The sequence below is a fragment of the Pseudoliparis swirei genome, chromosome 4, assembly GCF_029220125.1.
Source record: "Pseudoliparis swirei isolate HS2019 ecotype Mariana Trench chromosome 4, NWPU_hadal_v1, whole genome shotgun sequence".
Taxonomy (NCBI): domain Eukaryota; kingdom Metazoa; phylum Chordata; class Actinopteri; order Perciformes; family Liparidae; genus Pseudoliparis; species Pseudoliparis swirei.
In genome coordinates, this window is record NC_079391.1 from 21,179,335 (window position 1) to 21,193,156 (window position 13,822).

Consider the following 13,822-nt stretch of genomic DNA (forward strand, 5'->3'; position numbering starts at 1 on the left):
AGATCTTTGTATGGTGGAGCAGATGATTAGATTGAGGACTTCCTTGCTTGCTCCAAATGAAAAGAAAGTAAATCATCTGTTGTACCTTTTTGCAGATGAAGTACACACATATGTGAATGTAGACAGGGCACTGACTACATGCAACCCCAGCTATTTGAAAGAAGATGATGGACAGTTCTGAATGTTTCCTGGGGGTCTGGTAGTAAATCTGTTGCTTTGCTACAGATTCTGTATTCACATGTTATATATGTTGACTCCCAACTGCAACTCTAGCCTTGTCTCTCATGTTGGTAATTGGACTGCAAACAATGAGCTAATTGTGTTACTGTTTATTGTTGTTTCCACCAGTATATTGATGCATATGCATGCTGTCTATACCAGATCAGAGACAGTGTCTCAAGTGTCATGGCACCTGTATGAGATGCCTGAGCTATGCCGACCGATGCACTGCCTGCTGTGAAGGCTACCGGTATGTAAGGAAAGTGAGATTGCCATGTACATGTATCTCTGGACTTTGGTTGAAAACACATTTCTGTATCGATGATTTTCTGTTTATAGTCTGGCAGGGATGACCTGTGTTCCTGAATGCACCGATGGGACCTTTTTCCAGGTGGAAGAGATGACCTGCAGCCCATGCCATTCCTCTTGTAGGACTTGTACAGGTCAGTAGTTCGTTGGCAGGTAATTTAAAGAAAACCTGTTGAAGAGATTCAGTTATAGGTGAGAATATACATTTGTATCACGTCTTTCCAAAAGCACTGTTTGCTCCTGATAATATTGTCACCTCGCGTGACATGATGTTATCTGTTTTTTCTAGGGGCCGGTAAGAAGGAGTGTATCCAATGTGCTGAGGGCCACCTGCAGCAGGAGTGGAGGTGTGTGCGGACTTGTACTCCTGGCTATTACTCTGCAGAGGCAGCAGGAGTCCCTCATAAGATGTGCCACAGGTGGGTGATGGCGATTCTCAGTCTTAGGAACATCACTTGTTCGTCCCTGGGTCCATTGTGTGTTACTGCGTCCGTGGCTGAGTGTTCACATCTGTATCTGTCCAGGGTTAATGTCGCATTTTCGAAAAGCGTGCTGGAAACCACACTTCAGTGTCAACGTCTAGAGTCAAAGTGTAGTGTAGCGGAGAGAGAGAGAGCTGACGTCCTCTTGTTTAGCTTCTTGAGAAAGGAGGTGCAGCAGAACTACTCTCATCTGGATTATTTCATTTAACCATACATTACAGAATAAATACTAGTTACTTACAGCTTTGCTATTTCAGCTGAAAAATTATCCCAAATAGTTTGATATGAACATTAAAAGCAAAACATGTTAAATGAAGTGTTCAACCATTCAGTGACCTATAGACTGTGAGAGCAGTTCCTGAAATAAGTTCACTAGTTCAGATTGGGTCATAGACCAAATCCTCAGTTTTATAAAGTCTCGGTGGACATCGGCTACAATAGGGAATTAATAAATTATTGGTTCAGATTTTGATGACTTCAGCTCCAATCTACTGGTTTTCATCTCACTTTGTCCCCCAAGGTGTGAAGACAAGTGTCTGAGCTGCAGTGGCCCCGGAACAACTTGCACCCAATGCAAAGAGGGTTATGGTCTGGTCGGCGGGACTTGTCTTGTGAATACCTTCTGTAATAATGGTGAGTCTGAAATTCTAACATACATCAGCTTCCTTGTGCATCTCCACGAGAATCTCGAGGATAAAAGCTCCTTTGAACAACGTCCCGACAGCTTCTAAATGTACAGTTCATTTCTGTTTGTACTTTTACTGGAGAACTTCCCCTATCATGTATCTGATCAACTTGATGTTTGGACCAGCATAATAACCTCCTGTGTTGCATCTGCTTTGAACACTTAAATTCTGTGGAGTTCTTGACCACGAGCAGCACTATAAAGCCATGTTTTAAGGCGTGGATCCCCATCTGGACTGGGCACACAAGTTGCATGAATCACATCTTGCCACTGGTTACACTGGTTACACGGATCAACAGTACCAGTGAGCATCAACCGGGATTTCAACGTTTATTTCTAGTTTAAAACTGGGTGATATTCGGTTTAAGCATCCGAGTATGTGTCGACTAGTGGAACACACATGCCCAGGTACTTAAGGGAAATGTAGCAAATGAAAGCAAAAACAAACAAACAAAGTAGGTTAAAACCAAGTCGACACTTGGAACAGAGAGTTTACATTTTATTTTAAGATGATTTGTTTCTCTGCTCTCTCAGCTGACGAGGTGTTCTGTGCGATGGTCAAGTCCAACCGTCTCTGTGAGAAGAAACTTTACCGTCAGTTCTGCTGCCTTACCTGTCTTATGAACGGATGAGGAGCCGACCGCCCCTGGATACCTCCTTCTCTCATCTTAAAAGAATGTGTGGAATGTGTATACATATTGTTAACTGAAAACGAATGTACAAAACGCCATTAAAATGAATGTGCTTTCTAAAATAGGATGCACAGCTTGTATTCAAAGATTGTAAAAGAAGAAATAAATGGAGCTGGCCCTTGCTTAACTTGTGATTTCTTATTTAGCTTTAATGTTCTGTTCAATCTCACTGCTCTTTCCAGCGTGGTCATGTCAAGCAGCCGGCAGCTGTTTTCAGTGAAAAAAGCCCTCGTGTAGCCAGCAGGGCGGTGATTCATGGGCCTTGCACATATTTAGGTGGCACAGGCCTGGAAGCCACGCCGCCAGACAAGTGGTGGTGGTTATGCAATGTGTTGAAACCGTGTGCCGGTGCCATAGAAACAATACCAATAGAAAGTAAATGAGGAGCATTTTTAAGGGTGCACACACATATGCAGGTTCAACAACAATGTGTTTTTATAAAATGTGCATAGGGAGGAGATCAGGGTGGATGGACACACACTGGACTTGAGAAACACAAGTCAATGTAGAGTTAGTTTTACTCACAAGAGTAAGACGTTACGTAACAAACTTAGTTCTTTCAACCAAAACGGATGTTTTTAAATACAGAGGCTATGTAAGAAGTTAAATAACAAAATTCCTCAGTGTGAACATTCCTAACACATTAGTTCCTGTGCAGCATTCATTTGAGTCGAGTGCAATAAGACACCAGTTGTTACACTTTCCTGAAATCATTATTGGCTTCTTTAATGTAAGAATAAAATACTTTTCAGGATGTCGGGAAGTATGGAAGGCTATACACGGACACTGAAGATCATGCCCTACTTTCTACACTATAGTTTTAGCTGCTGCGATTACAGAAAAAAAGACAGTCAGTCAGTAGGTCCAAAACTTAACTAAACTAAATTACCTCAGCAACTGATGGAAGTGTAATTTCCATCCAGCACCGTCATCAGGTTGAATTCCTAGTTTGTCCAATATTTTGGTTCATAACTTCGACCTTCACTGCAGCTGGATTCTCACATGCTTCAGGTCATGTGTTTGTGAGTGGTTGGTAAGCCATGAAAGGAGGCCGGCTCGCCAGGAGGTATCAAACCCAGCTAGGTCCAATCGACCCTATGAGACTTGAAGTCACAAGGACTCCGGGGACGAAGCAATAATACTCGCCCAGGCATTCTGCCCCAATAAATGTACAATGTTTTCTTTCTTTTTTCTCCCCAAGAGGCATATTCTTCATTATCGGGGGTTTCTTATCACTTCATTTGTATTTGCATATTTGTGCCATGTGCAAATTAAGAAAACAGCCGCTTTACGTTAAATATATAATGATGTCCGATGATGAGGCTTTATTTGTGGCCACAGATGGTGTGACGGTAAACAAAAAAATAAATGTATATTTTAACCAAAACTGCAAAAACAAAAACAAGCACTTTGAAGTGGAGGCTTTCGGAGGAGGAGGGGCACAGACGGGCTGAGGGCAGCATGATGCTCCGATCACGTGCAGCTGTCCACCCCTACACGGGTAAAGAGAGTGAGATTGTAAAATAGAAAGAGTGTGTGTGGCGATTACAGAAGATTGAAGTGCTGCGAGTGCACTCGTGTGCTATTCCATTGTGTGCATGTCACTTACAACGCTTTAGAAATAAGCATCTGGCCTTGGTGGAGCGTCAGCACATACAGGTCATCGTGGCGCTGGAGAGACAAAAACACACGCGCACACACACGCACACACACACGCACGCGCACACGGACACGCACACGCACACACGGGACAGGTAATGAGAACGACTGCAATGGCGTCACTGGGCCACCAGGTATCACTGTTTGAACGACATCTGTGGAATCATATCTCATCTAGAACTGGTATGCACATGAAGGTCTGGAGCAAAACGCTGAATATTGGTCTAATTAATGCATTCATCCATCATTCAATGAGGCCGGGCCTGATTAAAAGGGAATTTTAGCTGAAACAATTTGGTGAAATAATATATATATGTTATATTTGTTGTATCTAAATGTGTTTCTTTGGGATTCAAAGTTTCCCCTTAAATAATCACAAACTTCATTTGGTAGGGGATGGATGTGGCGGTTATCACGTATTGCCGAAATTGTTTTTTGGGATAACAAACCGTCACAGTCACTTGGATTTGACTGGAGTCTTGAGTTATTCATTTAAAATACTTACTAGTTGCAAAGTTATTAAGTTTATTGATCAGCAGCCTCACATGTAAAGGAATAACGGAGCTAGAATTGAAAATGTAACTTTGTTTTTGTTTCTCGAATTGTTTTGGCATAGCGCATCCTCGATGTCGATCTGCTCCCAAAGACACCTGTCCCCCTGTCTACTCTCAGTCCCTTACAGGCACGTGCACAAACATTTTGGGGGGCAGGTGCTCAAACCAAAAAAAGGGCACCCATTGCCAAAAATGTTTCGTGACAGAGTTGAAGCATAAGCAGCATTTCAGTAATGAAGCTGTCCTCGACCTGCGTTTCCTCTGGACAGGATTAGACCGCTAGCTTACATTTTCTTTATGAATAAAGATTAATTATTATATGGCAATAACAGTACAAGCGTTCTGATTGGCTAATGGGTCGTCATGCAAGCCACGTATTGCCCTCCTCGCCGGTCTGATACGGATCTGTATTGCCCTTTGACGTCATTTTCAAAATGAGCGATATTGATAGACATCAACAACCAAGAAGAAATTCAGAAGCAGCGAAAATGTGTTATTGAAAGTGATGAAGACAAGAAACTATAGTTTGAATCACTTGTGATGTTACTTTACTGTAAATTAAAACTATTTCAGCTAAGCCGTGTTGTCCGTTTTCTTCAAGATTGATCGTTGTAAGACTGGAACAGACATAACAAAAAGATACATATAACACATAAAACAATGAGGCACAAGGATAGCATGACACAGAGAGCTATTGTTAGCATAGTTTAGCTGCTATTTTCTAGCTGTGAATTCTTGTGACATTTCTAAACATACTTTCAAAATACTTTTGAAATTGTCTAAACAGCATTTATACAACACAAAGAAGATGCCTGCCTGTATATCTCTCCCTCTCTCCATTAAACATGACGTCAGTAAACAGCTGGACAAGGCTTTTAAATCACGGATTTCGGGGGCCCAAAATATATATATATTTTTTCCATTTGACCTGTAAGCATTATTTATCAATCTAGATTGTTTTGGTGTGAGTTGTGTGTCGTATATATCGTCCATAGAGGTGTCTGTCTTCTCTCCAATATAATGCAACTAGATGGCTTTCGACTTGTGGTCGAGAGCCTGGTAATACATTTATAATATTTTAATGGACGATAGTATGTAGTGTACAAAAGTAATATAGCATAGTAATAACAACGTGTGCTTTCTTAGTAATTGGAATAAGCCAAATGTGTAACTTCTAGCATAATATTATCATATTATGACAATATTATCATATTTATAATATACAAAAAATGAAAATGTCACTCACTGCTGGATGTATAAAGAGCGAATGATCTATTTACAAGATCACTATAACAACTTAAAAGGTGGAGATATGTTAATATAGGTTTTACTAATTCTGCTGCCCCTAAGTGAAAACTTGACGTTTCTGCTGCTTTCAGTGCACTTTAGAGATTACATCTCAGGTTAGTGCTTACAACAATGTTAAATTGGAGGCCCCATTGATACTTGTGGTACATTAGAGGCCTTTTAATACATTAAATATATGTATACTATGTGTAGATCTGAATTTTCCATTAAACATGTGTTGATTGTGTCCAAAATGCAGATATTCTACAAGTATTATTGTTTTTATCAAAGAATTGAGTCAGATATCATGGTCCTAAAATGTGTGTGTTCTGTACGAGTAAAGCATTGAATCCACCAAGTCTGGCTTATGATACAATGAATATCATAATAACCTTTTATTTAACCATTATGGTTCATTCAGAGCCGAATTATCGTCAACGGTGAGTTTAGAATGTTGAGCTGTGGAATGGAACCAGAGAACGGAATGTAGAGCACCCAAGCTGGAGTGACTCAATGCTGGTGATCAGACCCTTCAGAAACCCAGACAGAGAGCAACAACTTGTTACCTGAACCTCCAAACCTTCACTTTTGAACTTTGAATCTTTAACCAACTCACATCCGTCCGAACTTGTGGTATACACACATTTATTACCAACACTTGCCTGAGGAAATCCCAACAGATCCCAACAAATCCAAGTGACGACATCTGCCAAACTCGGTGAGTACCTTTTATTTGCTGGTTGTTCTTGTATCATAATCTTCATCGAAATGTTACAGTTGTCGCGTTACATTGTGACTAAATGTTATGTCCACATCTGCACTCTTCTCAGCTTTGAGTTCCTGGCACCAGGTGTCACCTCTACAGGCTTTAACCATGGCTGAAGCCCCATCCAATCAGAACCGGGTGTTCATTGGAGACGTGCTCAGTTCGGGTACCTCCAGCTACCTGGTGGAGTCCGTCCTCGGGCAGGGTACCTTCGGCACGGTTGCCAAATGCAGGAATATCGCCGACAACAAGACGGTGGCCATCAAAATGATGCGAAACCACGGCTCTTTAGTCGAGCAGGCCAGAGCAGAGGTAGGAGAAGAAATGCCTACGATACAATACGAGATACGATGGTTTGTTACTGTGGCTCGAGTCGATATAACATCTCTCTGTGGCCTGTTGTGTATCACCAGGTGGACGTCCTGTTTCAACTCCAACTGCTGGACTCTGACAAGAGCAACCTGGTGCAATGGTACCAGGTGTTCACCTGCAGACAACACATCTGTCTGGAGTTTGAGCTCTTGGACAAAAGTCTTCACGACTTCATGGAGGAAAGATTCTTCCAGCCTCTCCTTCTGAGGGAAATCAGACCCATTGTTAAGCAGGTATGGTTCTATTGCGGTCCGTAATTAATAAGCATATTGCTACTATTAGGAAATGAATGACTTTAATCACCTTTTGCAGCTCGCCAATGCACTTGCTCACTTGAAGACTGCTGGACTAATACACGCAGACATCAAGTTAGAAAATATCATGTTGGTGAACCATGCACAGGAGCCTTACAGGCTTAAAGTAATCGACTTTGGCGGGGCCCATGAGGTGTCAGCTGCCACCCAGGGCGCTTACATTCAGACTCTTCCGTACAGGTGAGTGACTAAAACCGTGTTGGCTCTGTATGGGTCGTAGTAGAGGTCATATACTTCAAATTAGTGGACATTGTCATCATGGCGAGTGTGATCATGGTTGTTTTTTCCTTTCTCAGGGCTCCAGAGGTTATTTTGGGTCTGCCATATACCGAGGCCACAGATATGTGGTCTGTGGGCTGCGTCGCGGCTGCTCTCTACCTCGGATTCCTCCTATACCCCGGCTCGAGTGAATATGACATGGCAAGTACTACGAGAAGCTTAATCATCGCATTTACTTGTGTGTGTGTCTGTGTGAACCTCTTTTGTATGACTCCAATTGTTGCTCAAGGTTAGGTTGTTTTAATTGGAGCAATTGCTCTGGCAGTCATGAAAATGTCTATAAAAAATAAACCGGTTGAAACTCGCTGACTCCGTTGTGACTTGACGTTGTTCTGTATCTTCAGATGAGGTACATAGTGGAGACTCAGGGTCATCCAGCGGACACCCTGCTCACCTCCGGAGAAAAAACTGCCCGTTTTTTTCAACAAGACGGCAACTCCAAGAGCATTTCTTGGAACTTTAAGGTACCTTCACCACTACTCTGACCCCGCCGACTTACTTGTTGTCTGGTTAATTCTGTCTATGTTGCATTTCTAACATACTGTCGAATATGTGGGTCTGTCTGCCTGTATGTCCACGTTTACTGCACTCACAATGTCATCGCTAACAATAACACAATCTCTTCAGACACCGGAACAGTTCTATCGTGAGACTGACATTCGGTCGTTGGAAAGCAGGTGCAAGAAATTCAGCTCCCTGTATGATATCTTGCATGTAAGTGTTGTTGTTTTTGTACTATTCACTTCTGGAGGTGACTTAAGAGACTCCTGACCGCTGTTATTACTTCTTCATTTTACAGATGCAGCTCATCGAGAGCACAACGACTGCTGACAAAGTTTCCGAGTTGAACGACAGGCTTCTCTTTGGGGACATCCTCTGTGGAATGCTTGAGCTTGATGCGGCCAAGAGACTTACACCCCGGCAGCTGCTCCAGCATCAATTCACCAGCATGCACCACATATCCAGCAGATACCATGTCAGCCCCTAGTAAGTCGATGTTGAAATTTCAGTTATTAAACTCGTTTGTGTGTAGAAGAGAACACTTCATCTGTCTCATTATCTGAATGTGGAAATTTATTCCTGTCATTCGTCATTTGTTTGCAGTGTACGGTCCTGTTTTGAGACAATGGACCTCTGTGAGAGCCGGACTACTGACAGTGGGAAGGCTGTGGTTGGGTCATCCTCAGGGAGCGCCTATAGCGTCCAGGAGAACCTTCCTTCTACTTCTGCCCTTAGCCAGCCACAAGGCATCAACCCTCATCCCTGCTCTACTACCCGGACCTCGGGTTCACTCAATTTTGGGGTGAAAAGAAAAGTTGATGACGAAAATGAGACAATGAGCGAAACCCCTCATCCGTCAAAAAGGGTCCAGTGTGGATGGCTCAGGTAAGCTTGCCTCCATCACTCACATCATTATCAATCCGTCAGTATATTTGCAAAAATATTTTATGTTAACCTCCTATTCATTAATTTATAGAGCACACTGTGCTCGTCATCAAGATGATGACAGCAACAGGATCCGGAGAGACCGCCCAGCTCCGTCCACCTCAAGCAGCAGCAATTGCTTTTCACCAAGCTTTGTGAGAAAGATGGCTGATGAAGACGACTCTGACAACCACCACTTGTCCAATCGTAAGATAGAAAGGGTTAGAAAAAACTCTGCAGTTCTGTCCACCTCAAGCAGCAGCAGGTGCTTAACACGAAGTGCCAAAAGAAAGATGACTGATTGTGACGACTCTGACAACCAACTGTTGACCAATCACAAGATAAAGAGGGTCAGAAAAAACTCTGCAGCTCCGTCCACCTCAAGCAGCAGCAGGTGCTTAACACGAAGCGCCAAAAGAAAGATGACTGATTGTGACGACTCTGACAACCAACTGTTGACCAATCACAAGATAAAGAGGGTCAGAAAAAACTTTGCAGCTCCACCCACTGGATCGGAGCAGCGTCCCCTCTGAGCACCCCCGCCACCGTGCACACTTCAAACAGCAGTAAGACTGAGAGCCGGTCACACCCAGGACTCAGCTCTGCAGTGTGATAGAGAAGGATAGGAGGGGAAGAAGTATGGAGTCTAATCCAGATGAAAAGTTTTGCCAATTTGAAATAAAGATTCATAACTGAAAATGTTTGTTTTCGTCTTGAGCTTTGAATAATTACATTTGAAAGGAAAATAAGTGTATGAAAGGTGTTGTTGGGTTGAATATAATGTTGATTCAGTTCTTTTTTTACATTTTTATAAAATATTTTCTTTAATTTTTCTGTTGCAGATCTTTCAATTTAATTTTCTTTACAGTTTTGAATCTTTTTTTTCCAGTTCAAATATTTTTTTTCAGGTTCAGTTCTTTTTTACACTTTCAGATCGTTTTATCAGTTTCAGACTTTTGGCAAGGGTTTCTGGCGTGGAGGTCGTGGTATCAACTACAGGGGCGTGGTAACATGAGTGACAGCAAATTAGAGAAGGCTGAGAACCTGCCTCAACTACATTTGCGCCATTGCTGCCGCGTCATTCCCATCATTTACGTCAATCGTATCATCCGCACCATTCGCATAATTTCTTAGTCGCTAGCGTCAATTTTGTTTCGTGCCTATCTCGTGAATCTTGTGGTACCTACGCTTCCTAAAGGTAACGTAGTTGAAGCAGATCCTCAGCCTTCTCTGTTACGCTGTCACTCGTGAAGCCTTGATGAAGATGTGCTGCATCCAACAAGAACGCTGTCTGATACACTGTCATTTTATAATAAAATCATTTCATTAAATCTACCTGATTCTAGTCTCCATGATTATCAAGAAAGTGGTGGTTCAAAAGACTATATATATATACATATATATATATATACATATATACATACGTTATCCTACGTGCACGAGCCAGTGGCACAATTAGACATGATTGTTGAATGTTCAATATGACGGGGCATGGATTTGTTGTTTAACATCAGACATTGTAAAATAATGAATAAACCCTCAGGAATAATGAAGGCGTTGCTTAACAAGTATAGGTGAACAGTTACTCTACATTGGATTGCAGTGGACTTCGGTTGAAGTTTGAACTTCAGCTCCATCTTCATTTCTCTGTCTCTTTCGCCAATGATTTGAGTCCAAATGAATAGCTAAACAGCAAAGTTTGAATCCGTCTTCTGGTATCAATAAAACATCTTGACAATTAAGTTATTATTGACTGATCAATAACAACTGTAACCTCTTCCAACTCCTGTAAATGTGCCTGCTTATACCTACAAACAAGAGCGGCCACTGAAACAAATGAGGACATGTCCTCACTTGTTTCAGTGGCCGCTCAAACAAGAGCAGTCACTTTAGGCACTCTCTGTTTGTTCCACTGCCACCATGCAGGAAGAAGATTCAGGACTATTAAAACACGGCTACCATGCTGAGGAACAGCTTTTTTCCCCCAGAGCGGTTTCCTCCATCACCCCCACACCCAGCACCCTACCCAGTGATGCTGGGTGACCAAAATCCACAAATGTGTTGTTTTAAATGTCCCGTCTAAATTGTTTTACACATGTTTTTACCAAAGAAGATGGGTGCCTGTATATCTCTCCCTCTCTCTCTTCATTAATTAAACATGACGTCACAGCTGGACAAGGCTTTGAAATCACGGATTTCGAGAGTTTTTGTTTGTTTATATTTTTAGGAGACGTCGGATCAGTTGTGACGTCCTGTTTTCAGCAGCGCTAATGTTGACGTGGTTTTATTATGTCTTGACCGTTGCTCCTCAAAAGTACGAAGAGCTGATCCCAGGGGGACATGGCACCGTATCCTCCACCCTCCCCGTGTACTGAGGCTGGGCGTTGAGCTCCATACAACTATATTGGTTAATATTCATTGTGTTACCGCCAAGAGAGTGGGGGGCAGCTCTTCCTTTGCACTGGGGTCCAGTGTGGTGACAGAGATGTTCCATGTCCAGCTGGTGGAGAAAAGGGACTCTGCCCGATTGCACTGGAGCCCTGTCATACGGGACACTGCTTTGGAGACACAGCTTTATATATTTATATTATATTATATATCATGCTCATTTAGGGATATATTGCACATTGTGAAAAGCTGGTGTTATTATGCAGAAATGAATTTTACATACGATTGTGATGCTTTGTCTTGGACTTAACTAGTAGCGTTACCCTACCACTAAAATACAAATTTTCTGCCCCTTTGTGATTTATTCTGTCTCAGAGAAGTTTAACTTTTTTGCTTCACTGGTTACATTTATTCAGCAGCTCTTCTTTTCAGTTACTTTGGCAATTGAGATTCTCACACAGAAAACTCAAGTTGAATGTTGTATAATGCTGCCAACCCGACCCTTTAGGTCGAGGAGTCGGGTTCAGTTTTTTTCTGCTCCACATATCTGCACAAAGTCCCTGAAAGCTGCTGAGACCCTCAGCTCCTGATTGAAGACTTTTCTTTTTGGTGCTGCCTTTAATTGAACCAGATTCAAGGATATTAATCAATTTCTGCATTTCACTACTGTATTTTGTTCCTTAAACTGCAACCTTTATTCTATGTTTAGCTTTTCACTGACTGTTTTTAAGGTTTTAATGAAAGTTCTTTTGTTTTAAAATCTTTTTTTCTTTCAAATAAATCTTTCGCAAAATAAAACTGAAACAGAAAATACAGGAAGACACTGCTACATACTTGGAAAAATAATATTTTAGTTTTTGAGAAAAATATTAAGATTTATTATACCTTTGTATAGACTCCAGTTCTTGAGTAGATGTACTTTTTTCAACCACCATGTCCCGATTCTGAATTACTTCGGGAAAACCTCAACAACTAAAATGTTGCACTCGGCAGAGTGCAGATTTCTGACCAACAACCACTGTGTTTCCAACAACCACTGCTGTATCGGGTGTACATCTTCATATGTGCTCATCTTAAACTGATGTCTGCTGTGTTGATAACCTGCATTGCCGGAGGTCATCGCCACGCTGTCACTGTTAAGAGTTCAGGGGGCCGATGTAGCTTTTCTCATTAGCCAGAGATCTTTTAGAACAGAAATGTTTGCTGTGAAACCGACTTCATTGGATAACTTGACACATAAACCTCCGGCCAGACTTTGGTCTGTTTTATTTATTTCACATGTTAGACCTTTTAATGTTGTGTCGGCAGTTTTCAGTGAGCAGTTGGTTATTCAAACATCCAGTAGAGATGGAACAACATTAGAATACATTTTGAGTCTGGCTTAAAAACCTTAAATTCACTCTGTGCTAAATATGCAATGTGTAGGATGTCGCTATCTGTTCGGGTTTATGCTAGCTAAATTAATGCTACCTGCTTTCTGAAGTTCCGTTTCCCGGAGCAAAGTGGCGGCGATCGCTGTGACTGTTTGCTGTTAGCTGATGAGCAGGTTGTGTAAAGTGGACTTATCCGAGACATTGTGAGCCAGTTGATGAGAGCTGAGAGACTCAACCAAAAACAATAACATTATTATAGCTCTGCTAGCCCTAGTCGATGTGTCCTTGAGCAAGACACTTGCTCAAGGACACATCTGCTCAGCGTAGTTGTTCTACGGTGTAAGTCACTTCGGATAAAAGCGTCAGCTCAATGTAATGTGTACAGAATGTAAAGCCCTTTGTAGCTAAAATGTGATTTTGGGCGGTACAAAATCAATTAAATTGAAAACCAGAACAATGAGCTTAAAGATGCCAAAAAGCTCTGTAGGGCTGAGGGTTCTAATGCTCGTTGGCTCCGCCACTACAAGCAACATCTTTAAATAATGTATTCATTAATTTATTTCAAATATACCAGCTTTACATACCATCTCAATATAGACCCAATATTGGAACTTTCTGTCCAATATTTTACATGTCAGTTTAAAAAAGAAAAGGCAAAGCTTTAACAAAGTCACATTCAGGATTGACATCACTTTGGAGAGCTATAATTAAATAAGTAATGGGCTTTATTTTTCTACAAAACATGCTGGACGGTGTACATTTTGTTACAAAGATAAGGGGAGATCATAGCCATTGGTCAGAACTGATAGTCAGAAAAAAATGGCGCCGCTTTAAGTTTCCATCCTTTCCCAGACATTTCAATCAATCACCTCTTCCACTAAAACAACCAGCAGGGTGTTTAACAAAGCAAAATTGGCAGTAAAGCTAGACTTACTTAAATAAATCAAGCTTTTTTTAATATCCAGGAACTTTTGTCTCCTAGAAGCGATTTGGTCAGTGCACCACTTTGGTCTACACT

The 13,822-nt window shown here is 41.6% G+C and overlaps 1 protein-coding gene and 1 pseudogene across 1 annotated transcript in view; one reads left to right on the plus strand and one right to left on the minus strand.

Annotated features, from left to right (window-relative positions):
• LOC130192447 (proprotein convertase subtilisin/kexin type 6-like) overlaps positions 1-2,509 on the plus strand; it is a 28,253-nt gene extending 25,744 nt beyond the window's left edge. The window contains exons 18-22 of the mRNA XM_056412453.1: positions 382-469; positions 559-662; positions 818-947; positions 1,531-1,643; positions 2,230-2,509. Of these exons, the coding sequence (XP_056268428.1) occupies positions 382-469; positions 559-662; positions 818-947; positions 1,531-1,643; positions 2,230-2,327 (533 nt within the window). The 3' untranslated portion in view covers positions 2,328-2,509. The remainder of the gene's footprint in view (positions 1-381; positions 470-558; positions 663-817; positions 948-1,530; positions 1,644-2,229) is intronic.
• Positions 1-13,822, minus strand: part of LOC130192427 (serine/threonine-protein phosphatase with EF-hands 1-like) — a 991,358-nt pseudogene that overhangs the window by 27,361 nt on the left and 950,175 nt on the right.